Source organism: Acipenser ruthenus, chromosome 10, assembly GCF_902713425.1.
Source record: "Acipenser ruthenus chromosome 10, fAciRut3.2 maternal haplotype, whole genome shotgun sequence".
Lineage (NCBI taxonomy): Eukaryota > Metazoa > Chordata > Actinopteri > Acipenseriformes > Acipenseridae > Acipenser > Acipenser ruthenus.
Window position 1 is genome coordinate 1,171,026 of NC_081198.1, and position 27,763 is coordinate 1,198,788.

Here is a 27,763-nt window from a genome sequence, read left to right on the forward strand (position 1 = left end):
ATGAGGGGGAATTAATCAGTACAAAGAGACATTCGATACAAAGCATTAAGACAACACTGCAGACTACCATGCCACCATGCAATGCATACTACCATTTGCCATGTTAATATAAACCACCCTCCATGAAGAACTGAGACAATATCGGAACACAAATGGAACCCAAGCTCCTTTCCTTTCATCCTACTGAACTAAGGACCATGAAACAATTCCAAAGTGTCTGGAGAAGTGAAAGGTTTGCAACCTAGAGTATGTCGCGAATAGCTGTATGGAGAGCTGGTAATAGGAGAGGGGTGAGTGGAGAACCACGCACAGGCTTGCTCTTATTGTGTACCTGGGAATCTTTGTTGTGATCCTCCCATGACCCGAGCCACTGTCCTCTTATTTTAGACTCTCAGTCTATTTTTCTCCTTTGTGCTGTGCCTGCTCTCGTGCTTCATTTCTAAAAGCTGCAATCTCTCGTCCAATTGTTCAGAGCTCTTTAATCCGCCTTCAGACCCCTTAATGTAGTGCCTGCTGATAGGATTGGCGGTATTAACACCGGGGATAATAATGCCAGCTGTCGCAGGCCTCCCATTGGTGGAAGAGCTGAGGGGGGTGCCAGGGAAGTAGGGGCAGCGGAGAGAGCCTGGAAAGGATGATAATCTCTCAGTCCTGCTCAGTTAGAGGGCTGCTTGGTTGCTTCGTTTTCCTCTCTCTCTGCCCCTCTCGCTGGCTCACGTACATATATGGGGTGTTGATCTGTCCAGGCTGGGACATCGCAATGGCTGTAGCTTTGGATGCCATGTGGATTCGGGTCAAGGACGTGTGCAAAAGGAACGGGCTGCTGATCCTCTCTGTGCTTTCTGTCATCATCGGATGCCTCCTGGGGTTCTTCCTCCGGACGAGGCGGCTCTCCGAACAGGTCAGTCCGCATGCTGCTCCCAATCAGGTCCTCTTAGGAAAAGAGGGATCCTTCTATTAGTAGATACTGACAGGTCTACTATGGATGAGGCTTTGAAGGGTTTCAACCCTTTATTGACAAATGTATTCAATAATTCATATATATATATATATATATATATATATATATATATATATATATATATATATATATATATATATATATATATATATATATATATATATAATAGAGCCAAAAAGTGTTAGGACTAGTTTTTCGGAAACAGAAATTATGTTACTGCACTGCACTGTTATAATAATAAATATATAAGCTTAACAGAAGATACCTGGTAAGTGCTTGACTTTTTATGACATTCTGACTATTTTACGGTAGTCATGCTGGCCAGGGTAGATTCCTCCTCGTGAAGCTATGGTTTAAATTAGTTTCACTTGCAGTCTCCAGTACCCCTTACCCTTATAAAATTCTCTGGGAAGCTCTGAGAAGTAAATTGGAGTATTTCATTGACTTAAAGTTATCCAAAGACATTTGCATGAATGTTATTGTGTCAATGATCTTGACTTTCTATGTGTATCATTCCTAGTTGTCCATTACCATGTTCTCCCCTGGCACGCCCACTCTTACAAGCTCCTAAGGGCAGATTTGGCACCAGATCCCTTTCGTTGCTGGCTCGACGTTGTCAGAACTCCTTATCCCTGGAGCTAAAGGCCTCTCTGACACCTTCAGCGCTCAAATCCAGGATTAAAGGACACTGATGTGCCTGCAAAGAAATACTGCTGCTTTACATTACTGACAAAATAAACACGTTGCAATTGCATAGTCTTTTTATATGAACATAATTCATATATATATTAGGGGTTTTAATCGATTAATGATCATTGATTAATCACACCTGTGGGCTTTGTTCGATTAAAAAAAGAGTTGATCGATTAAACTTGTGCAATATCAATTATAACCTAAAGTAATTTACTTCAGACCCATTTGTTATTTTTTAATAATAAATTGATTCCTTTTGTTAAAATGAAGAGGTTTTTAATTTTTAGAACACACTAAAACACCACACATAAATAAAATAAAAAGCACAGTTTCCTTTGATTTGTTTTAATATCAAATGCATTTTTTAAGTGAGAGCACAGGGTTCAATCAATCTAAACCTTTATTTATCCAGATGAGTCAATTGAGAACAATTTCTCATTTACAATGACGAGCTGGCAAGAGGCTGACACCACCACAGCAAACAACATCAAACACAATGAATAAGGATTAAAAAAAAAAAGAAAAAAACACACGTAATTAATCATAAAACATAAAAGCATGCCAGTCAGCAATGAGTCGGCCCTACAGCTCAAAGCAACCTCAGATATCAACCGTTCTAATTGTAATTTATGTTGAAACTCATTCCAGTCATTGGCTGCTACAAAGTAAAATGAGGGTTCCCCATACCTGCTTGATGCAGGATAGGAGGTGATGTGCCTACTACACATGTGAGTGTAAGATCCCAGCGCTATGATCCAGCAGCTTTCTGTCAGAAACATGTGCAGCATTAACATTACTGGAACTCCTGGTTCTTAAAACAGAGCCCTGTTACAGGCAGCCAAACAGAAATGAAAGCATTTCAAAACTACCACTACCTAATCTATCACTGCAGACCAGCTCGCACTCCCAGGGAAGCTATGAGACTCTGGAAAGTCTCTTTGAACGCAGACCCAGCATCACAAAGGATTGGATGGAAGCTGTGGGGTTATTCTGAACAGGTGGAGGGGGTTGGCTGCTTGATGTTTGATCGTGAGTGCGTTCCTACACCTGATTCCCATTCTATTAGCAGGATGGGACATTTATGGGTAACCTGATTCATTTATGAGTGCACAGACGGCTGGATTAACAAGCTCTCACGTTACGACTGAGTCTGCCAGATGGGGCCAGAGAGACACACTACCAAGAAGTGCATGCTGCTGTGTTTCTGTATCCCTCCGCAGGTGGTAGTGTTCAGTTCCTCAGCAGCAGATCAGCTATTCTAAAGGTAGACATGTGCAGCATGGAAAAGTCACATTCTACACATTTAGTGTGTAATTACAGAGGGTGGGGCAGCTGTGGAGGGGAACGTTGTAAATGCAAGTAACTTCATAGCTTTTGACCTCCCAGAGAAACACAACACTTTCTCAGGGAACAATTCTAATTAACAGATCCTCATCATTAGATTTACAAACACTAGCTTTCTGGTGTAAGATGGAGAGATGCACACGGATCTCCTGTCACTGATATCAGTGATGCTATTTAACCCTAATTGACTCGTTAATCTAATGAGAATTCTGTTACACTCTTGCACTCCACTATCACTCTAGCGCAGATTGCAGCGTTTTTGTCGTTGTTGCCATTTTGGTTTGTTTTATTATCAGAATGTTGTCTTTTAATGGGATGAACAGAATATTATACAATGTGTGTGTATTTGGTATTTTGTTCCATATTTTGAAAAAAAAAAATCCCTCAAATAGCCTGTCCTCCCTTTGAAGGACCTGAGTGAGGGCCTTTTGTGTTCCCTCTGGACCTGGAGTTCCACTCTGAGGATGTTGGCATGTGTGCTGAACGCTCACTGCCAGCTGTTACTAACACCCAGGCCCCCCCCCCCCCCCCCCCCCCCCCCCTCTCTCTCTCTCTCTCTCTCTCTCTCTCTCTCTCTCTCTCTCTCTCTCTCTCTCTCTCTCTCTCTCTCTCTCTCTCTCACCAGCCTGGGCATTACAGATCCTGCTCTTAAACCAGGAAACTAAGCTTTCCCCTGCATAATGCAGAATAGAAAAGCTCTTTAGCTGTTAATATCAGCTCTCTGCCAGTATCTCCTGCACTGGTGCTGTTCATTCGCCTTTGGGAGACTAAAGTGACCCTGGAAAATGAAAATTGACGGCAGCCAGTTTGAGAAGCAATTACCATAAACATTCCCATTTGCAATTGCAAATATAATATATTAACACAAGCTCTGACTGCTGTACTACAGTAACATATACAATATATTAACACAAGCTCTGACTGCTGTACTACAGTAACATATACAATATATTAACACAAGCTAGCTGCATGCTCTGACTGCTGTCCTACAGTAACATATGCAAGGGATCACACATCTAGTACGAAATGTGTTGAATATTGAGGGCTTTCTCCTATATGAAAGTATTATATAAATGACTAATTTCTCATAGCACCCCCCACCCCCATACACCTCCCCCCTTGCCTGTTGAAAGATACCATGTTGTGGAGAGACGTTTTCTGGAGCTGTCTGAACGCTAATCCTTTCCATTCTTTTTAAAAGTGTCGCGTAGCCAGATATTTCCATTTCTACAGACAGAATTAATTATCTTTATGTTCCTCCTGTTGCTGGGAGAGAGAGAGAGAGAGAGAGAGAGAGAGAGAGAGAGAGAGAGAGAGAGAGAGAGAGAGAGAGAGAGAATTAATTAACCTGTATAGAAATGCTGGAACCTTAACATGGTGGCAACTGTGTGTGTAAAATTACTCAACATGAAAAGGCTATTATTTCTTCTACCCAGGATCAAATCTGACCAAGAAAATCACAGACAACAGTTGTGCACCGAGTATATAAAGTCTTTATCCTGTTTAGTTGCTCTGCTCCCTGCCTGTGGAGCTGCGTCCCGAGTCCTATCAGGAATGCTGGCACAATCAAGTCTTTTAAATCACATTTAAAAACAGATTTCTTTGCGTTGGATTATTCATGAGCTGGATTGATTGGCCAATGGCTTTGAGTTTTTATTGTAAAGCTCTTAGGATGCTCTGCATGAAGAGCTCTATATAAAAACAAACTGTATTGTATTGCATTGTATTGTATTGTATTGCATTGTGTTGTATTGTATTGTATTCAAAAGACAAGCACTGTTATGTTGAAGTAGAGAAACAGTACAATATGGGTTTTGACGTCACTGGAAATGACTTTATTATGTGGCTTCTGTTTCACAGGTGAGAGTAAAGAGGACAGAGGTCATCAGACACACCACGCTCTCTTTTTTTTAGAAAACAACAGCTTTCTGGGGTTGACCTTCTAAGCCGCACATGAATTTGATGAAACATGACGTTGGAGGCCTGGATTAAGTCTGTCAGGACAGTCAGGTTTAACAGCGCAGACTAACCTGATGTTTTCCTTCCACAGGAGGTGAAATATTTCCAGTTCCCGGGAGAGCTCTTGATGCGGATGTTGAAAATGCTCATTCTCCCTCTGGTCGTTTCCAGGTATGTTCATGGTTTATTAATCCCTCTCCCTGTTACCTCTCACAGCACAGTGTGCTTCAATCCCAGCCTCTACTGTAAACACCAGCCCTGACTGACCAGTCTAATAACTCTTAAGAGAGGACTGTGTCACTTCTCAGTGAAGATTAGTAGAGGTCCCCTCTTTTGACTTTGCTGTAGGCACTGAAGGTACTGTTACTGGAGAAGATTAGTAGAGGTCCCCTCTTTTGACTTTGCTGTAGGCACTGAAGGTACTGTTATTGGCGGTAACACTTTATACTAAGCGTCTCTGAATTACAATTACAATTTCATTATAATAACATCTATTAATAACATCATTATAATTATTACATCTATTGTTGTGTAACTACAATGCTACTGCATGTTTGCTACACAACAAAAAATCATAACTTTTGGAAAAATAACCCTTTGAAGTGCAGCAGTTTTATGTTTGGTATAATATTGTCATGTAGGTTAAAAAACATAATTACTATGTATTTACATAGTAGTTAGCAAATACATGTGTACTTACACTTAATTACAATGTTATTATGCATAGTAACACTGTACTTAATGTGTAAATCTTTTTGCACAATATAACCCTAACCCTAACCATAACCCTAATTCTTTGTGTGTACTTACATATATCTAAATATTAAACACAGATATCTAAACACAGATTTAAATATTAAGTACATTGTAACTGTGCATAATAACATTGTAATTATGTGTAAGTACCCATGCATTTACGAAGTAACTACTATGTAAATACACAGGAATTAGTGACACTTCATGTAAAGTGTAATTAAACTTTAGAAAAGCTGTATTCACCCAGTCACTATAAAGTGAACTATATCCATTTACAAGCAGTTGGTTTAGGGTGTGTATTGCAGACATACTGCATGTATCAGTGTGTGTCGAAGTGTTGGTTGCTTGAGATTTTGTTTTGCGGCCCTGGAAGGCCTATTGAAACCCCAAGATGCTAACCTGACCCAAAGCCAGGGTGGATCCAGGGGACCCCAGGACAGGTGGGGTCTCTGTGTGCTCTTCTGTGAATATGAGTACAGTAGCAGCAGTTTGTGTTAACCTGGGTATTGTCCTGGATCAATTGGGTAGCTTTCTGTATGAAGTGTCACTCTCCACTTTCAACACTTGGATTAAATATGCGTGTGCTTCCTGAAACATTCAATTAGTTTCACTCAGATATCTCTTAAGAAAAATGCAAGGCCTCCAGACTAAGAACAAATGACAATGTGTTTGTCTAATAACAATCTGGGTTTCAATAGGACTGCCTTGCTGTTTTTAATTCTTTTAAATGTGGGTTTCATCTTGGAAGTAAAGTTGCAGACATAAGCATAAGTATTTATTGCCTTTCACCCTCAATTTGATACAGATTGTAATGTAGGAATATAAAAATGACTGACTGTTGACTGCAATATTTGTCTAAATATGTAGTAAACAAGTATATATAAAAAATGTAACTCTTGGAACTACCTCAAAGCAGCCACGAAAACACGTCAGCTAACTCAGAGACGAGCAAAGCCTTATTGGGTCTCATTACACATCAAACCAAGTAAAGTTTCAGTGGGAGTTAATTGCATTAGTTTAACTATTCAAAAGGCTTCAGGCTGAACTTCCACCCACCATGTATCCCTTGGGTTAATTGAGAATCCCAATGTAGTTAATTATTATTATTTATTTCTTAGCAGATGCCCTTATCCAGGGCGACTTACAATTGTTACAAGATATCACATTATTTTTACATACAATTACCCATTTATACAGTTGGGTTTTTACTGGAGCAATCTAGGTAAAGTACCTTGCTCAAGGGTACAGCAGTAGTGTCCCCCATCTGGGATTGAACCCACAACCCTCCAGTCCAGAGCCCTAACCACAACTCCACACTGCTTCCCTATTCGTAAATCACTATTCATAAATCCAGTTGTGTTTAAATCATTCTGTTGACCTTTTTTGGGTTGCTGAAATTATAATTTTTTATGTGTAATTCATGCATGTTTGTTTTTTGGGGGGGATTGTCAGGCAAGTAGAAGAGGATGTTCAAATACAAAAGCACAGATTAAAAGGTAGACACAGCATATACCAGTCAGAAAGCTGTACACACATTTATAATAAGCGGCAGCTGCATTTGAGAATGGCAGCTTGGATCTTTTCAGAGCTTTGAATTGGTTCAGGTACAGCATGTGGTTGCAGGGAGTGACTCCAGTTCTCTCCTTCTTCCCAGTTTGATGTCGGGACTGGCGGCGTTGGACGCCAAGGCCTCCAGTCGTCTGGGCATCATCACCATCTCCTACTACCTGTGGACCACGTTCGTGGCGGTGGTGGAGGGCATCATCCTGGTGTCCATTATCCACCCTGGGGGTGCTGCCCAGAAGGAGAGCACAGCGGACAGCGGCAGACCCATCATGAGCTCTGCCGACGCGCTTCTCGATCTCATCCGGTAAGAGCTAAAGTCTGTTCATTTCAAACAAACAGATTACAGGCCCCCTGAGTTTCCACATCTCTTGCATGTTGGCAGAAATCAGTAATACCGAATCCAGAAACCCAACATATGATAAAATATGGAATAAAACATGTTCACAATGATTCATGTAAAGTGCTGCTCAGGGACGTAATAATTTGTTTGATTCTGGCCTTGATTAAATCACAGCAGGATGGATCAAGGAGACCGTACCAAGACTCCACTACCTCTGTGCTGTTGCTTTAGACATTTAAAATGCTGTATCAACGTTATGCTTCTGCGGCAGCTTAATTACAAAGACAGGCTGCCCGATGATATGTAACATCTCCAACTGTATAGACAAATGGTGGCCAACCAGGTTGTAATTCAACTGTATCTAAAATACCCCTTAGAAAAGTGTTTTTTCCAAGGTTATACCACACATTTACCAGTACAGTCTTTACAATGCTTCACTATGCGTTGCCATATAAGGGACAGTGTATAGTATAATAAAAGCTTGCGAGACCTGGTTTTCAGTGAGTAACTGTATCTGTTCTTCCTTTTCAGCAACATGTTTCCAGCAAACCTGGTTGAAGCCACCTTTCAGCAGGTACAGCACTAAACCATCTTTTTTTCTATGAAGGAGGCGAAGGCAATTGAGTAATACAGGATCATGCATTCCATCCATTACCGCTTGTGTTCTCTGTCACAGTACCGGACGAAGATCATCCCAATCATGAAGTCCCCGAAGGCAGCGGCGCTCACTGAGACCACGACTCGCCGCCTCGTCATCTACGGGATCCAGGGCGACAACGGGATGGACATCCAGAACTTCTCCCTGGACCTCACCCCCCCTCCCGAGATCATCTTCCGCTCCCTGCCCGGGAGCAGCGACGGCATGAACGTGCTGGGGATCGTCATCTTCTCCGCTACCATGGGTACTGGACTGCATTTGTAATGATGCGACACGCAGGCCTGCTTAATGAAAGTAGAACAAAGGCTTTTATTGAAGATGCTGCTCGTGGCGTACATGTCACCAGCTTGCTGGGATCTATCTCCTTTCGTTACAGGCCATCACTATGCTTCCTTTTACCAAACAGCGTGTGTTAGTGTTATTCGTAACACGTGGGCCAGACTTTCAGGAACGGGTCTGCGCTACACTATAACATTCTCAGCTTGCTCCTCAATCTATATATTCATTACATAGTCAAGCACTATCATTAGAAACTGTTTTGTTGTTGTTTATTTTTAAGGTATAATGTTGGGAAGGATGGGATCCAATGGCAGTCCCCTGGTCAACTTCTGTCAAAGCTTGAACGAAGCCGTGCTGAAGATTGTCGCGGTAGCTACCTGGTAGGTTCAGCTTGTCAAATAATCAACAGATTTTACAGTACCCTCTTTGAAATAAAAGACAATCGAAGCCAAATGTTTTAAAACTTTTATATTCACTTGTGCCTCTTCCAGTCCAGTTCATGTCAGATCTGGACCTGGTTCTTTATTAAAAAAACTCAACTGAAGGATGAGCGGGGACTATTGAACTCACTAGATTTGAACTAGACTTGCAGAGGTGAACCTTGGAGTGTTAACCCCTTTCAGACCCTTTCCATCAGTCTCTCCATGCATGTGCATTTGGTATTCCATTCTAGTTCATGTGTGCTTGCTCTGGCTGCCTTCACGTTAGGAACTAGCCCAGAAGTCGCAGTGTAGTAAAAAATCAGGGTGTTCCTGACTATCACATTAAAGCCACGAGTGCAGTATTACACGGTATTACACCCTCCTCCTCATCTCTCCCAATCTAAATTCACACATCCACCTCTCTCTGCGATATCTCCAGCTACTTCCCCTTTGGCATCGTGTTCCTGATCGCTGGTAAGATCCTTGAGATGGACGACCCCACGGCTATTGGTAAGAAGCTGGGTTTCTACGCCATCACTGTGGTGCTGGGGCTGGTCTTGCATGGCCTCTTCATCCTGCCCAGCATGTACTTCTTCATCACCAAGAAGAACCCCATCGTCTTCATCAGGGGCATTCTCCAGGCCTTGCTCATCGCGCTGGCCACGTCATCCAGGTAGGACCACTGGGATCTGCAAACAGTGTCAAGTGTGTTTAAGTGATTGGGTGTACGATGGATACTAATTGTATTCTAGTGAGAGTAGACTGTTGTCTCCAAGTATGAGAGACGTTATAACTAGAACTACTTTGGTCTTTCCTTGTTTTAAAGTTGATTTCTAAATACTAAATTAAAAACTCAAGTGCCGCTTCCACTATGAGTCTGGCTCGGCGACCGGCTGCTGTTGCTATGGACCTTTTATGATGCTTGTTGGGTGAAACTCTACCTCCTTGTGTTACCCAGGGATCACAGGATTTGGAATCACACTGAAGGTGAATAGCAGAGAAATTGTACTTGTCCAACTCTAATCAAGCTGAGAGTGTATTTCATTCTCGAGCACTCTTTGCTGTGCCAGGCCTCTGTCATACAAAGAGTTCAAGAGAAAGTACTGTGCAGTCTCAACTTGATTAGAGGGAGCCACCAAACACTTAGAAACATATTAAGTCATTGAATCGAAATAGCAAACAGGCCAATTCCTGATGCTAACATACTTAATGTGTTTCTATAGAACCTGTTGTGGTTTAAACATTTCAAACACCTTGTCACTGACATTCTGAGTGCGAGATCGACACGCTCAGAGAAATTATAAGTGCAATTGCTGCTAATAGTTTCCATTGGGGATGTGGGCTTATAATACAATGGAGACTTGAAGACAATGGAGACTTGAAAACAACACTTGACTAAACAAGACAGGCTTTAAACAATAAAATATGATGGCAGATATTATGCTCTTATGTTTTGTACTATTTCAGACTAGTCCCCAGAATCCAGACAGTGTGTTTAGTTTGGCCAGACTATCCTGCTCTGTATGTCAATCACACACACACACCACGCATTTAATGTAAGACTGATTCCTGCATCTCGAAGGGCACAGTAGTTTCTGAGAGGAATGGGGTTTGCGCTGGAAGTTACAGAAATGGATTTTGTTTCATGCTGGACACCTGGTAGTGATCAATTTATTCCTCATTTTCTTTTTTCTTTTTTTTTTGGTTGGGGTCAAACTTTTCACCATTACCACCCTGAAATGTCAGACATCAAGGTCTTTCTTTCTTTCTTTCTTTCTTTTCTTAACACTTGGGAGAAGTTCAGAGAGATCATGCAATGTTGGGTCTCTATAAAACATCTGGTTCTGATTGAAGGAAACTTGAAACACTGAAGCGCACTTGCGTAGGGGAGCAGGGTGACTTAGAGGACTGGAGACACTTCTTTCACATCTGGGTTTTTTGGTTTGATTCCTGCTCAGAATGGTAGTGTGTTGTGCTGCAGAGGACACGTTCCTTGTAATACGTTTTAGTGCACCAGCCATTGTGCCGCATGGTCTCGTCTTAAAATGGCAGTTTAATGGGAAACATTACAAAACATATATTTTTTAGTTTGATGTGGCCTTATTATTATTATTATTATTAATATTATTATTATTATTATTATTATTATTATTATTATTATTATTATTATTATTATTATTGTTGTTGTTGTTGTTGTTGTTTTCAAAAGTTTTTTTTTCATATTTTAAAACAGTATTCTGTTTTGGTGGGCTGTATCCCGCGGTCCCTATATCTCTATATTGACTGTGAGCTCTCCTCCCTCCAGCTCCGCCACGCTGCCTATCACCTTCAAGTGCCTGCTGGAGAACAACCACATCGACAGGCGCATCATCCGCTTTGTGCTGCCCGTCGGAGCCACCATCAACATGGACGGCACGGCGCTGTACGAGGCCGTGGCCGCCATCTTCATTGCACAGGTCAACAACTACGAGCTCGACTTCGGGCAGATCATCACCATCAGGTAGGGGCGCCTTCCAGCACATTGTCCAGATCGGTGTGGAGTGATTACAAAGCCACAGTCATATATATATATATATATATATATATATATATATATATATATATATATATATATATATATATATATATATAAATACACATATACTGGAGAGAGAGAGAGAGAGAGAGAGAGAGAGAGAGAGAGAGAGAGAGAGAGAGAGAGAGAGAGAGAGAGAGAGAGAGAGAGAGTGAAAATGATAAACTTGTTTACAGATTATAAGATAAATATCTTGGTACCAAAGAATAGATAATCTTCGCTCTTCGAATACATGCAAACTGATTATAATGTCTCACAAGGGCAGCTGTCTGTTTGTTGCCTTAATTAAATGTATATGACTGCAATGGAAAATATAAAGAAGGATCAATGTGTATTGTATTCGATTCCATTTCTAGTATCACAGCAACGGCTGCAAGTATTGGAGCTGCTGGCATTCCTCAGGCCGGCCTGGTTACAATGGTGATCGTGTTAACATCGGTCGGCTTACCGACTGATGACATCACTCTGATTATCGCCGTGGATTGGGCGTTGTAAGTAATAAATAAAAAAATTACATATACATTACACTTACATATATCGTGCAGCGTTACCTGTGTGTTGAATGATTGATTGATAAGAGGCACATTCGCTGTGGTTCCCAGGGACAGGTTCAGGACCATGATCAATGTGATGGGGGACGCCCTGGCCACCGGGATCATGGCTCATGTCTTCAGGAGAGAATTCACCAAGAAGCCCTGTGATGAGGTAGGAAGGAAGACCATGTCTGTGTTGCCATCTCATGGAGATGTGCAATTTGATTTTTTAGTTCAAGGATGTGAATTGCGCTGGGTTCTGATTCACTGTCAAGCAAGTTTCTTTCAGTGCTCTGTTTGCTATTTCCATCAGGGCACATTATGTTCAGGTACCTTAAATGTTGCTCAGTGGGGTGTGTTAATACCTCAACATGTGAAACATATTACTTATTCACTGCCAAGGAAGAAAGAAAGTTGTTGCAGCGAAGCTCTTGTCCTGCCTGCCTGTCTTCCCTCTCTGTTCTCAGGTCCCTCTGATCTGCGAGACCAAGCCCATGATCAGCATCCAGCAGCTGATGGCGTACCAGAAGAACGGCTGCTCCAACCCCCCGCTGGGAGGAAAGCCTCCGCTCCCCGAGGACATTGCCGCCGACGTGGCCCGGATCATGCAGCTGGAGGAAGGGGTCTGGCCCGAGAAGAACAAGGATCAGCCGGAGAAGCACAGAGACAAGGACCACTGCTCCATTGACATGAACGGCCTTGAGACGAATGTATAAACAGACGGGAGCGAGTGGGGCGGGGCGTGAGACAGCGAGGGAGAATGACCCACGAGGGCGGGGTCTTTCTTCACAGTGGTGCACACTGGGATGTGATTGCACTGCTTTGTTTGGGAGTGTGTGTGCGTGTGCGTGTGCGTGTGTGATGAAACATGTGTTTGTGTGTGGCACACCAGCACATGGAGCTTAAACACAGCTACAGGGGCGAGCCAAAAGCAGCAGACTCACCAAGCATGTGATTTAAGCCACTGCCATTGCCGCTAGCAACCAGACTTTCCATGGCCCATCCCCTCATGCCAGAAGACAGCTATGATGTCACAGGGTGTTCACAAATACCCACTGCTGCTCTTGCGGGACATGTCTGATGCAGTGTATGTGCGTGAGTGTGTGTATGTTGAAAATCAACCTTTTGCAGACAAGCCATACTGGACTATACTCAACAAACTGCCTGTTCTTTTATTATTATTATTATTATTATTATTATTATTATTATTATTATTATTAGTAGTAGTAGTAGTAGTAGTAGTATTTGTTTTTTTGGGACTCAAAGCACAAGACAAGCATGCAGGCTCCCGTGCCGAAGACACCACGAGGCTGCAGCGGTGTACCAAGCAACTGCATAACCGTTTGTGGCCTCGATGTGTATTATTCATGTTCAGTGTACTCCATTCACAATACCTTTCCTTCCATCCGCCTGCTTGTCAGTGTCTCCTGCGTCAATATATCCTGTCTACGGCCATGCCCGCCTCTAGCAGAAGCTGTATCCTTGCTGTTGGTGTTTGAACTCAAAGTCATTTCCAGGACCAGTTTAAAGAAACGGGTCAAAAGCGATAAGCAAGAGTACAGCAGAACCCCTACCAGACATACAGCATAGTAGCAGCAACAGCACAGCAAATGGGCACAGAAAAGTGACCCACAACAGATGCTGCAAGAAAAGCCAAGTCTAATATTAACATGGAGTAAATAACAGTGACTCTCCTGTAGGAAATTAGAATATATATATATTGAAGCAAGTGCAAAGGCACAGGTAGAGTTCAGAGGGTAATAAACTAGGTAGAAGTGACCATGAGGAGCGCAGTTCATTCTGCTGAGTTTATTGCTGGTTTATTATGTTGTATTGCCTTTGCGCTAGATACAGAGCCCTGGATATTACTATTGAAATGGGATGTAGAAACGTTCATCACATGCTTTTGTGTTTAATGAAGAGACTGCAGCAGGAAAAATGAATGCACACGAAGGAAGCAAATGCAAGTAAAACATGTTTGATTAAAAATACAATAAAATAAAAATGTGCAGTGATAAATATTGGTAACAAAAAGAAAAGGAGCTGTGCTATACGCAAAGGTTTGTTTATTTGATGTGTAATATACAGCTGAACAATCTTGGGAAAATGCTTCTGTAAATTGCTCGTCAACTTGAAATATATAAAACACACACCCTGAAGTATATAAAACTCACACCCTGAAGTATATAATAATGTTTGTGAAGAAACCACATTCATACAGAACTGACTTTAATTCTTATAGAGCCTCAACTCCAGGCAGAGCCTTCGGTAACACTTTACATGAAGCATCTCTAATTCCTGTGTATTTACAGTGTAGTTACAGAGTAAATACATGTGCACTTACACATCATTACAATGTTATTAAGCATAGTTACAATGTACTTCATGTGTAATTCTATTTGCACGATATAACCCTAACCCTTGCAATTGTGTGCAAGTGCACATGTATATACTAAGTAGCTACTATGTAAATGAGAGGTTCAATGTAAAGGGTTGCAAGCCACAAGGCTTTAGACTCTCCCCATAATGGGGGCTAAACTAATCCAAAACTGCAAAAGAAAAAATAACGCCAGTATGCTCTAGTGACAGCAGCAGGGTTTCCCAGGGTCATAAGCATTCATTCATTCATTCATTAAATCATTTTTAATTCTTTGATATATTTGTAGATATTATTTACCAAGTTACAAATGTATGTTTTTCTTTTTTTCACCTTTGTTTCCACTACAAACTGCACAATAAAATGTGGACAACAAATAATAAAGGTAACACTGTATAAATCATTGATAAGCTTTGTGGAAATCCTTTCCTTGTGGCTAGTAATAATGCATGGTGAGTGAGTTAGCGTTACTTCATTGGTAATTCTATAAGTTGCAGACACAGTATTTCAATGTAAAGATGGTGGGTGTAGAGCATTGGGTATTGGGAGAACAGCGCTGAAACCTTCCCTCATGAAAAGGTAAGAGGATTGTTGTTATCTGCTTGCACAAGTTATATTAACTTTAACATGCTGCAAAAAAAGAAATATTAAAAAGGTCACAGAATGTATCCATCTACAGACTTTGCATCAGTAAGAAGCTAATTCCAGGAAAGGCAAGTCCATTCTAACTGATAGCAGCCCTGGTCCTAATTCTGACAGAGCCAAATGTGGAGACCTTTCTGAAATTCCATTCAGATGTGTTCTGAGAATTCCAATTCTGAAATTCCATTCAGATGTGTTCTGAGAATTCCAATTCTGAAATTCCATTCAGATGTGTTCTGAGAATTCCAATTCTGAAATTTCTAGCCGTTAGTACCTGCTGGTGGCTGTTCACTGGTTTCATTGGGCTTATCGCTTTTGTATTGCAGAGGTGGGGAAGGAGGTTTGCTTGATACTGAAAGGTAGAAAACATGCTGAATACAGCGAGTAAGTTGGAACTCTATTCTGGCTGACATTAGGTAGGTTGGATTCTTTTAAGTCTAAATTGAAAACTTTTTGAATGTGCATTTCTATAATTGGTTGTAGCTGGACTGTATTGTACACATGAGCTCCCTTGTTCTGTTTTGTACATTTGTACAGCGCTCTGGGATGCCATGCCTTGAAGGGAGCTATATAAAAAGAAATAGTATTGTGTTGTATTGTATTAAAATGAACGACAGAACAGCTTCCCGCAAAAAAGAATGTATTATTTATATAAAAAGGAAGGTCAGTTCCGTCTTGTCTCAGATAAGCAGGGTTTGCTTTATGGAAAGTCTATTCATGCCTGCCCCAGCTTCCCTGTGAAACTGCAAATGTGGAGGCATCATTGTCACATGGCAAAGATGCATCAGGATTACTTCATCATGTTTGCCAACTTAATCCCCTTCATCATCGCGGCTTTCTAGCCATTTGTACCTGCTGGTGGCTGCTCAATCCTCACTGGTTTCATTGTGCTAATCGTTTTTGTATTGCAGAGGTGGGGACAAGAGGTTTGCTTGATATGAGTAAATCCCTTAATGTTTAGAAGTGAAAGGTAGAAAACATGCTGAATACAGAGAGGAAGTTGTCCTCGAAAGATGCACGCAGAGAAGGCAATATAATGTTTCTAAAGTCAGAAAAGTATCTTTCAGACTCTTGAGACAGAAGTATCTGCTTGTGTGCTGTTCACTGAACTTCCAAACAGGTTCCCAACAGGTTGGTATGAAGACTTTTTTTAGGCATTGAGAGAAAAACAGCCCCCTATTGGTTTGGATAATCTTTGAAGGCTGTGCATGTGGATCCAATCAGGCTCTTGAGATTTAGACTCAGTCCGTTGTTTGTTATTCTAGTCGTTCTAGTCCAGCTCTTCCTCCTCCTCCTCCTCCTCTGACCGCTGTCCTTCCTCGTTCTTGGAGATGATCCCTGGCATTTCCATGGACGGCCCGAGGTCCAGGACCTGCAGGCTCTTGAGATTCACAAAGGCGTTTTTCTTCACCGCGCCCACAGCCAGCCGGTTAAATCTGGAAGAGACAGAACGTGTCAGCACACAAAACCTAAACTAAATGAATGCTAAAGAAGTCATTATCAAGTCAGGATAAATTCCATATTGTTTTGTTATGACCAGTTAATCTCTAATGTTCATGGACAGGGTTAGGTTTAGGTCTTTACTAAATTCACAAGCAGACTAATGTACAGTATTCTTCTAGCGCCTTCATAGACAAGACTATTGCTGATGCATTTGTTGTTCTTTAAAGGGCTATTCTGCTTCACCCAGTGATTCAGCATACATGCCTGGTGCTATCTCATGATTGCACCGTGCTTCTGCTGTGCTGTGCTGTACCCACAGTTTAGCACACAGGGCTCACCTGAGGAAGATGCCCTTGATGTTGGGCGTGCTCTCGAAGGCGCTCTCCGCGATGCTGCTGATGAAGTTGCTCTGCAGGTGGAGGAACTCCAGAGACTCCGGGAGGTCCGAGGGGATGTGGGACAGCTGATTGGAGGACAGGTCCAGCGTCTGAAACACGGAGCAGGTGTGAGGCTAGTGTACTAATGATCCATACACAGTAAGTGGATTCAAAAGGCTTTATTACGAGAGCACACAATATTAGGAGGTACGCAGAGCAAGAGGGGCCAGATAGTGCAGCTGTTTAGTCTTGCTTACAAGTTTCACATCCAAATGCAAATGTGCATCAATTCAAACTTGTAATTTAAAGGTACAGACATTCAAACATAGTGTGACTGATACTAATTGCTTTGTTTCTGTCCTACACAGGAATGCCCAACGTGACAAGCCCCACCCCTGCATTACAACACCGACTCTCCTGATGAGTCGGGCATAACTAATGTAGCAACAGCAACACACTCAACCAGGAGACAATGCCACCTGGCACATCCTTCCTGTAATCCCTGTAATCATAGGTCAGCCTGGATCCCAGACAATATTACAGGATAAGTTACAAATCTCTCCGCTGGGTGTGCCGAACTGGAGAGATTTATGAAGCTGGGTTTTAAAAGTTCAATAAATTCTGTGCATTAAACTTATGCCTGCAATGAATAAACGTTGCCGTTCAACAGCTTTCAGGTTGTTTCTTGCTAGCTCTGTAAAGCTGACTTTTACAAAACATCCCAGTGCTCCACGTGGAGAGACTTACGCTCAGGCTGGTGAGCTCCTGCCAGGTCCCCTGGTAGATGGAGTTCACCTTCAGCTTGTTGCTGCTCAGGTACACCTCCCTGAGCTTGCCCATGCCGGACAGGGCTCCATCAGGGATGACGGCCAGCTCGTTGTCCTTCAGCTTCAGGACCTGCAGGCTCTTGGGCAGCCCCGTGGGGAAGGTCTGCAGGCTGTTCCCGGACAGGTCGAGATTCAGGAGCAGGCGCAGCTTGCGGAAGGCCTCCCTGTGCAGCTTGGGGCTGGTCAGCTTGTTGTAGCTGAGGTTGAGCTCGGTGACAGTGTAGGCGGTGGCCAGGTCGTTGCGGCTGATCTCGGTGATCTGGTTGTGGAGCAGCATGAGGGTCTTGGCGCGGCGGGGCAGCCCCCGGGGGATGCGCTCTAGCTGGTTGTTGTACATGTGCAGGGTGTGCAGCTTCTTCAGCCCCTGGAAGGCCTGAGGGTGGATGGCCTGCCAGCGCAGCTTGTTGTTGTGCAGGAGCAGGTACTCCAGGTTGCGGACGGGACTCAGCACCATAGCCGGGATGCTCCTGATGGCGTTCTTCTCCAGGTGCAGCAGAACTAAGTTCCGTGGCAGCCCGCTGGGGACCACGCTCAGGTTGTTGTAGGAGAGATCCAGATACACCAGGCTGTTCAGGTAGCTTCGGTGGGATCAGGGGATAAAAAGACAGAGACCAAAGGGTTTATCAAGATTCAAGTAACGCACACAACACGATGGTGCCAAAAAGCAGGAACCTCTATGGAGTTCTACATATTCTTACAGACACAGAAGGGATTCACTTGCACTGCTAAGTGCTTTTAGCAAATGCCCCTATCACACATAACCTTACACAAATACACCCCAATCAGTTTTTTTAAAGCACCAAAGTATATAACTGTACCAGGGGAAGCTGCATCTTCCATTGAAAACCTGAAGATTGCTGCCATTGCATTGTTTAATTTGTTTCTATTTGTGTGTTTACAATTTAGAAAGTGTGCCAAAAGCACAGAATAGATTTAAAAATATCAGATGACAACTATTTACATAATAAGTATCTTTAATATGGCTGGAGGGGGACCCAGTCTATACTGATGTGGTATGTGGTTTGTTAAGCCACATAAAGTTTCTGACACATGTTTTTGATATTATATCGTGCTGTCTTCTCTTTGTTAAATGTTTGTGGGATTTTGTTTATTTGCATCAGCAGAATTTTTCTTGATGCAACCGATCCTCAGTTCTTTGTTTATTTAGAAAGTCTGTCGCTGCGGTTGTGCACCTCAGCAGGATGAAAGCTAGTGGACAGTCCATGCTTGTGTCTGTGCCAGTGCTGAGGGACTCACTTACTAGAAGGTCTCGTTGTCCATCCCAGCGTTGCTCAGGTGGTTGTTCTGCAGGTACAGCTCCCGCAGTTTGGACAGGCTGTCGAATGCTCCCTTAGGAATCTTCTCCAGCTTATTGTTCTGAAAAACATCACCGAGGAATCAAGACCCCATTACATCATCCTCACCATAACAGTTTCCTTCATTTGTCTTGTGATTTTCAATTGTTGCCATGCTTTTCCCGTGTTTGTACCATGCTTTGCATTGCCATGCATTCATTGTGCTTTGCGTGGGGCACTTCTTGCAGCCACGCAGTTTTGTGCCTTACCCTTAAGTGGAGCCTGTGCAGGGCAGGAGGGAGGTTCTTGGGAACGTATTTAAGGAAGTTGCTGGATAATATTAATTCTTCCAGGCTGTCAGATCCATTGAACATCTGATCAGGCATCCCTGCGTCCGTCAGCTTGTTGTTATGGAGATACACTGACCTGGAAGAGAGGGAAGGAAGGGGAGGCAGAGCCATCAGGGAGGAGTGATGTGGCACACACTAGCATCACTGCTGCATAACTAAAACTACACTTATTTACTTAACTACTGATAGGACCGCGGCACTGCAATGGATTAACAGTGTGTAGTGGTCATTGCTGCTGCTCAGAATATGAACATTTTACCAACACTGCAGTATTACAGTATTAGGCTACCGATAAACCACACCATTGTAGCTTGGGTTACCACTGTCATAAGGGCATCTTTGAGAAACTGGAACTGGCATTCAGATGAATCCAGCTGCTAACAGGATGTGTCTCAATGTTACATTAAAGCCAGCAAGCGCAATCCTTGCGTAACCATAGTAACAGGGAAGTCTAGTTCAATCCCCACACGATGGATCTCACAATATGGCAAATATAAATGAAGGAGATGGTCCTGCACTGGGATGAGGCTGCATGCCCTCGCGGGCAGTCCTTACTTGAGGCCAGACTTCTGCCCGAAGGTGTAGGGGTAGATCCTGGTCAGCTGGTTCGCTGCAAAGTCTGCACTGACCAGCGAAGGGGGAAGGTATTTGGGAGCCACTGTGAGCTGTAATACAAGGAGAACAGCAGATAAGAGTGAGTGCAGCCAAACTGGGGCAGTATTGAAGAACACACACTGAGACGCACTTCATGGGCTGTGGGAAAGTATAGCCAAGGCAGGAGTTTCTCTATACTGAAAATAAGAGTCAGACCAGCTGTCTTTGTGAAGAAATGCTGCACTATTAGGAAAGAGGGTTCATGCTGGTGTAACCACAGTCATCCTGTCTCTAACTGGAGGAGAGGGAGCCTGCACTACTGCTCAGCCTAAAAAATCACACGAGTAGCTTGATGGAAAAGGAACCCTTATTGGTCTAGGTTCTATAAAGAGCATTCTTAATGTTCTACTGTATGTACTGGGCTCCAAATAGGGTTCCATTAGATAGTCCTTTTTTGGAGCCCCGTTACTGCTAGGCAAGTGTTCAAACTTGATTTTTTTTATATAAATGACAACAGGCAAAGATTGTTATCTAAATGTGTTTATGTATTTTATTTGCAGTAGACAGATTAAGACAGCACTAGTGTCCTTGCAGCTTACAGGCACTTAAAAGCTCTGTGCTCAGCTCCCAAGCACGGCCATCCTTCAAGTTAAAGAGCAGTAAATCTGCCTTTTCCCCAGATCTCTCGCAGATAAAGTCACCTCTAGCCAAGCCAAGAACATTCAGCGGGCTTTTTAAATTCCCCAAACTGGCAAGGGGTGTGAGGCAGGGATTAAATCTGCAGATTGGCACAGAGTGGATAACAACAGCTAAAAAAACTGCTGACAGATTGAGGAACTAATCTAGAGCTGAAATAGAAAAGAACCCTGCGAACCTGCACAGCACACTGTGCACAGCGTCAGACAGCTGAATCAGAGAAGTCAAGAAGGTAGGAAAGGTATAATTAAAGTCCAGACCACGTAGCTGATATCGCACACAGACTGTATTATAACACAATGATTTCCGTTACTGGGTGCTGCCTCTGGGATCACTTTCCCAAACATCCCAACATTGATCACAATGGATGAAAATAGAGGTGGAACACCATAACACTACATTGCAGATCAAATCTCTATTCTTTAATATTTATTATTTAAAAAGAACAAAGTTAAAAACAAAGCAATGTTTCAGCCTTCACCAGTTTCTACCCTCATCAATTGTGAGCAAAGATATAATTGCAATAAGTGACGTGCTGTTTGTTTGTTTGTGTGTTCTTGTGCTGCCACTGCACTGGTGTTTTCTTGCTCTGGGAATCATGTTACGTTATTATTTTATTTATGATAGTCTTATTATTATTTTTTTTTGCATTTTATTTTCTAAGAGGATAAGAAACTACAGTAAACAGCTGACCCTAATAGTTGCCTCGAGTCAGTAGGGCTCTTGAATCCCTCATCTTAACAGAAACAACACCATTGTGAGCTGCCTCGAGTCAGTATGGTTCTTGCTTTCGTATCGCATTCAAGTGCAGAAGCTCTCTGAGTATTTAGTAACGGACTAATCGACACCTGCCAGCCTCGGTGAACAGTTTTTTTTTTTTTTAAACTGATTACCTTATTGTTCGACAAGTATAAATATTGCAGGCTGTCCAGCAGTTCGAAGGCTTCATCTTCTAATCCTGGGAATAAAAAGAAACATTCTTGAGTACAATAAAGAGCTATGGAGGAAGCAATTAGGCATGCATTCTTATATCTGGACTAGGCAATAGATTAATGATGAGCTCAATAACACAGCTCTTAATAGTGATTAAAATACAATATCCATCAAGGAAGGTGTCAGAAAGGGTTGTATATAAAGAAATGCTAATAACTGGTAAATCTCTGCAGAACAAGTGTACAGTGCTGCCTCGTTATTTCACAAACTGGGCTACTTCACGGTTAGGCCTTGCGGGAAATCAGTTGTTATGCACCACACATCACCGCATAGTGACCTGTTTTTGATACTTCACAATGTTTTGAAAAAGAGCAAAATCAAGAGGGAATGCTTCTGAGTGTCCGGTGGCTGCCTCTAATCAAGCAGAGAGTGTATTTCATTCTCGCACACTCTTTGCAGCGTCAGGCCTGTCATACGGAGAGTGCAAGAGAAAGCACACTCTCAGACAGGAACGTATTGAATGTGTTTATGCAGATTCTGTTGTGGTGTAGAGCTTTAGAGTGGGTTGTTATTGTCATCCTGAGTGAGAGATCTACAGCTACATTAGAAGTGTAGTTACTGCTCATAGGTTGTAATAATAGTCCGAGCAGCTGACCCTTCTTAAAACATGCTGTTTAAAAACGTGTTTACTGCTTGCACTTTAACTCAAGGAAACCTTGGCAGCAACAAGAGAAATTATGAAGAAATCAGGAAAAGCAATGTGAGGTTTCTACTGAGGTACTCTATTAAAACAGAGCCGGGTTTCTGTGATTCATATCCAAGATAAATACTGAAGAACAAACTCTGGACTGCTATTTGTATTGCCTGAATCCTGACACAAAAAATGTTTAAGATAATATTAAAGTTACCAATAACACGTACAGTCTCTATAAACACATGGGGCTGGATTGTCAAGCTTCGCTTTGGACTTCATTCAAGCCCTTGAATTAAAAGTCTTAGTTGTTTATTTCTGACTTGGTAACTTTATTAGAACAGAAGAATAGTTTCGCCATAAGAATAGAAAAGGCCATTCAGCCCATCAAGGCTCGTCCCTTGTTAGCACACCATTCACTCCTGCTGGGGGATCTCTTTTAAAAGCACAGCATCTCGTCTTGTTTATGTTTCCAGTGTTTTAGATTCTACTATCTGACAGACTATTCCATGCATTTATAACTATCTGTGTAAAACAATGCTTCCTTCCTTCTGTTCTAAACTAACTTTAATTCAACTTCCATTTTTGTCCTCCTTTTCTTCTCTCTGTGCTAAATTTGAAGTTGTGTCTCGCGTTGACTTTATCTATATCATTTATGATACTGGGTGCATTTCTGCTTTCTGAAAAAAATGTGCTAATGACGAATGGGAATAAATAGCTTTGAGAATTCAGCCCTTACTGTCTCTCTGAAGCAGTGAAAACCCCCTAGACAGGAGCACCCTGGCGAGGTCGCTGATCAGTGGCGGGATGGATCAGGGACTCCGGTTCTTACCGTCAGAAGTGAGTCTGTTGTTCTGCAGATTGAGAGTCTCCAGACTGTGCAGCCGGGAGAGTTCCTCCAGAGTGACCTTATTGATCTGGTTGTTCTGGAAGTACATGAAGCAACATACAGTACAGCGGGACTTCATGCAGTCTACATGCTGAGCTCAGGCTCAGTGAAACCTTGCTCCCATACCTGATTCTACCATTAAATATATTTAAACCATAGAAGCCCTACTGTTTACAAACTTGAAAATGCAATTGGAAAAAGGCATTTCACGCTTCACACAAAAAAGGGATTTCTCTCCAGATCACTTAGTTTGAAAGTATTTTGAACATGTAGCAAAAACACCAAAGTGAAAATGTAGTTATTGCAAAAAAGCTTAAAATACGATCTTTAAAATTTTAGACCCGACCTGAATCACTACATTACAGACAAAGCATGTCATTGGAAATAAAGGGTTAATTGACAGCGAACAGGTGCTTATTTCAAGTAACTTAGAGTAAAAGAGTTTACTCTGGTCTCCCACTGACCCCGCCAGTGATGCATCGAGCAGAGGTCAGGAGGCTGTCTGCAGTGAGAGAGCTAAGCAGGGGAAGAGTCAGCGAGGTAGGTGGGCCAGCCAGCACGGGGAAGACTAATTGTTATTTAGGTTTGGAAAATATCTCCTGACAAGAAGGTATTCACAGAGCTTTACAATGCTGGCAGTGAAAGCACTTCCCACGCTCTTTCTTTCTTTCTTTCTTTCTTTCTTTCTTTCTTTCTTTCTTTCTTTCTTTCTTTCTAGTGAATAACTAATACATCTCACATGTTAAGGTATTATCAGAGGAGCAGTGATGATACCTGAACACACTCAGCATTGTAATTATTAGATACAGCAGACCTTTTGACAGCAGTACAGAAGACAGGGAGGCATTTGTAAGGGAGCCAAGACCTTACCTGCAGGGAGAGGTGTCGTGTGGCCTCTGGTACTCCGCTGGGGAACTCTATGAGAGGTGTTTGTGAAGGAGCCAGGACCTTACCTGCAGGGAGAGGTGTCGTGTGGTCTCTGGTACTCCGCGGGGGAACTCTATGAGAGGTGTTTGTGAAGGAGCCAGGACCTTACCTGCAGGGAGAGGTGTCGTGTGGTCTCTGGTACTCCGCGGAGGAACTCTATGAGAGGTGTTTGTGAAGGAGCCAGGACCTTACCTGCAGGGAGAGGTGTCGTGTGGTCTCTGGTACTCCGCGGAGGAACTCTATGAGAGGTGTTTGTGAAGGAGCCAGGACCTTACCTGCAGGGAGAGGTGTCGTGTGGTCTCTGGTACTCCGCGGGGGAACTCTATGAGAGGTGTTTGTGAAGGAGCCAGGACCTTACCTGCAGGGAGAGGTGTCGTGTGGTCTCTGGTACTCCGCGGGGGAAATCTATGAGAGGTGTTTGTGAAGGAGCCAGGACCTTACCTGCAGGGAGAGGTGTCGTGTGGTCTCTGGTACTCCGCTGGGGAAATCTATGAGATCCACACCCCCGCAGTCCACCATGTCCTCCTGGTCACATGTGCAGTCCAGGGGACAGGCCTGCACCTCCTGCCCAACAGAGGGGGTTGTCTCCTCTTCTTCCTCCTCTTCCTCCTCCTCCTCCTCCTTGTCCTCGTTCTGGCACTTCACCAGCCCACAGCTCAAAGTCAAAAGCAGCCAGAGAGCCAGCAGGGAGCCCCTGGGCCACGCCATGCTCAGCGCCTGCAGAAACACACACACAATGCAGGGTGCAGGAGTGAGACTCAACAGGATGCCTGGGGTCTGTCTCTTTACATGGAAGGGATACAGTAGCCACACCCAGAGCTGCCCCCAGTTCTATAAGACCACATGCAGACTGTCCTCATTCGGTACTCCTTAAAGGGTTAACCCAACCCAGGCTTCTGAAGCATCCTGTCAACTAGCCGAACAGCATTCTCACAAATCTCATTGCTTATTTAAACTTTGACTCCTGTTTATTTTGCCACTGAAACATTATGAAGTTGATGGATGTACTTGGTTACACGCAATAAGACGCAGGCCTGACCCCCCAAGTTCTTCTATAGGCAGCATATAGCACATCTTTCCTGGGGTTGACTGGTCTCAATTCATTACAGTATATCACCAAGTGGAATTGGTTTGGCCGAGTGTGAATCTGCACACCAGCCTCTCTCCCGCTGGGTTTCAACCCCAGGACAGGATTGGGAGTTTGCTAATGGTGATCACACAGTCTCAGCATTCCTTCTGCCATAGCAGCCCCATGGCATCATTTTTCCACCTCCACAATACACTATATGCAAACAGCATTGCAAAACAAGTTCAGGAAATGGTAGGTGGAGGCTTGGAATCATGCTGTCCAAGTCACAGTGACAGAACCACATTGCTGTCTGTCTGGTCAGTGTATCTGTCTAATCCAGTCCTTTCTGTCCCCCAGCCACTAGCTCCTACGCTATATTTGGCACATAGTGATCAATAAGGCCCTTATTTTACCTTCAGTTGGAAAACAAAAATAATCTTTACTGTGTGCAAGTAATAAATCATAGTGAAAGCAATTACTTTGACATGTGCAAAGGTGTTCGTCTCAGTACAGTACAGTCTTGGAAAAGACAGCAGGCACTATTTTCACCCACTCTGGTATGTTTTCCGCAGGTTTGCAGGGTTATTAACTGTTCCTAAATGATCAGTCAGAGCAGCATGACCTGTCTCCCTGCCTTTCTTCAGACTCTACCCACTCAGGGCAGCCAGCTGTTTACAGCAGCCTCGCAGCTCCGACTCACTGTGGATCTGAAGCCAGTGAACACTCATTGCTCTGGCTCACTGCCTGGTCAAAGGCATTTATATGGGGAACACTGAAAGCCTTGGTTGAATTTTATCACTCAGCAACAAATAAGCACTGTTTTACTTAGCAAAAACCTTCATACTGTGAATGCAGAACTTATCCAGAAAAATGCAAGGGCACAGCATGATTTATCATGCATTGTTAATCAGTTATTCGTTTGAAAGTGTTTAAATTATTAAGTCATCTAGTGAGGCGAACTCGTCCATGCCAATCATACATCGGGATTTATATTAAAAACATATTCAGTGCTGTTTTATACAAACATTTAAAACACGTAATAGGCATTATTTGTCTATTATGCTGCTATACTTATTGAGAAACATTTATAAAAAAGCAAGCACAAAGCTAATTTTCCAGAGACAATAAGAAAATAATGGTTTAAAACTACCCAGACCAATTGTTGAAGCGCTCCTCTCTTGCTTGTGTTACACAGTGAGGATAATGTTCCGCTCCTCTCACAAACATGGCCTTTGCCTGTGCACTTGCTTAGGTATCCCTGTCGGACTGCCTGAGCACAGTCTGACACAACAGCCAGCTTGGGATTCCAGGATTAACACAAATCATATTCCTTTTTTGTTTTAAATAGAAAGAAAAAGAAAGGCATGCTAATTAAAGAAAACAGTCTTACCGTTTTATAGATTCAGGGTAGTGCCACAAGATACAAACAATGATAATCTCTTGCTTTGAAAGGCACAAAAAAACAATTCCATGTCGTCTGGAAGAAGCACTAAACTCTAAAGGGCAGTGAGAAGAAAGATTATTTCCAGATGTTTATGAGAGTGTGTGTGTGTGTGTGTGTGTGTGTGTGTGTGTAGAGAGAAAGTGAGAGAGAGTGAGAGCGAGAACAAGAACACAACTGGATAAGAAGAGAATATAAAAACTGCATGCATAGTTTTTCCAGCGAGGGTTTCCTGCCTTTTCGCTTCGACGGGTATTTTCCAGTCCCCATATGGGAATCAGTTAATTGTGCAAAGGAAAGATTCATTTGGTCAATATTTTTTTCTGCCTTCTGGAACTTTTCCCACATCCTTTCCAAGATTTACAGAGGATTAAATAGTGCAGGTTATTTATTTTTTTTGTCCTCTACAGTATATGTGTTGTTTATGTAGCCCTTAGGTGTGTTTTTAATAAATCCTGGAAGCTTTACTGCAACTACAACCCAGCAAAAGAAGAGTGTCAACATCTCTGATCAGTCATGTGTTTTTGTAATGTACATTTCAATGAGAATGACATTTGACTGCTGCTGTCCAATTGCAGAAATATCTTAAGCATATTGACTGGGGCCTTTGTCGTAAAATCTAAATCTAAATTGACTACGAGAGTAGTCATGTTTGCATTGGACAAGCTACATATACAGTACATATATATATATATATATATATATATATATATATATATATATATATATATATATATATACGATATACTATTGAAATAATTACGGAATAATGCACAACATGCTACAGAATGTGTTCCATCAGGTGGAGAAAACGTCCTAAAAAGGCAACGGGCAGTATGTTTGATTTTTTTAACCCTGGCCTTTTAATTTCCCAAACAGACACTATTCCCTACATGGAGGCTCTCCTGCGCTCAGCACCACACGCAGCTCAGATGTCTGTGCCTCTCCTGCGCTCAGCACCACACGCAGCCCAGCTGTCTGTGCCTCTCCTGCGCTCAGTGCCACACGCAGCTCAGCTGTCTGTGCCTCTCCTGCGCTCAGCACCACACGCAGCCCAGCAGTCTGTGCCTCTCCTGCGCTCAGCACCACACGCAGCCCAGCTGTCTGTGCCTCGCCTGCGCTCAGC

At 42.8% G+C, this 27,763-nt stretch overlaps 2 protein-coding genes across 3 annotated transcripts; one reads left to right on the top strand and one right to left on the bottom strand.

Annotated features, from left to right (window-relative positions):
- The first annotated feature begins 442 nt into the window (after window positions 1-442).
- Window positions 443-13,985, top strand: LOC117413247 (excitatory amino acid transporter 5-like). Of its 2 annotated transcripts, XM_059031449.1 has the most exons (11): window positions 445-901; window positions 5,049-5,128; window positions 7,368-7,583; window positions 8,151-8,193; window positions 8,296-8,521; window positions 8,837-8,936; window positions 9,418-9,651; window positions 11,284-11,478; window positions 11,910-12,044; window positions 12,156-12,258; window positions 12,554-13,985. In XM_059031449.1, exons 1-11 carry the CDS (start codon window positions 635-637, stop codon window positions 12,800-12,802), a joined length of 1,848 nt encoding a protein of 615 aa, XP_058887432.1. In that variant the 5' UTR covers window positions 445-634; the 3' UTR covers window positions 12,803-13,985. The 2 variants fall into 2 exon arrangements, with proteins under 2 accessions (XP_058887431.1, XP_058887432.1); XM_059031448.1 differs by having other exon boundaries at window positions 443-901; window positions 12,156-13,985.
- A 150-nt stretch (window positions 13,986-14,135) lies between these two features.
- On the bottom strand, window positions 14,136-26,859 carry LOC117413252 (podocan-like). Its single transcript, XM_034022158.3, has 10 exons — window positions 26,587-26,859; window positions 24,569-24,844; window positions 23,144-23,237; window positions 21,581-21,645; window positions 19,953-20,062; window positions 19,317-19,473; window positions 19,014-19,129; window positions 17,673-18,330; window positions 16,887-17,035; window positions 14,136-16,541 (listed from the first exon to the last, which is right to left on the bottom strand). Exons 2-10 carry the CDS (start codon window positions 24,833-24,835, stop codon window positions 16,376-16,378), a joined length of 1,782 nt encoding a protein of 593 aa, XP_033878049.3. The 5' UTR covers window positions 24,836-24,844; window positions 26,587-26,859; the 3' UTR covers window positions 14,136-16,375.
- Between the last annotated feature and the right edge of the window lie 904 nt (window positions 26,860-27,763).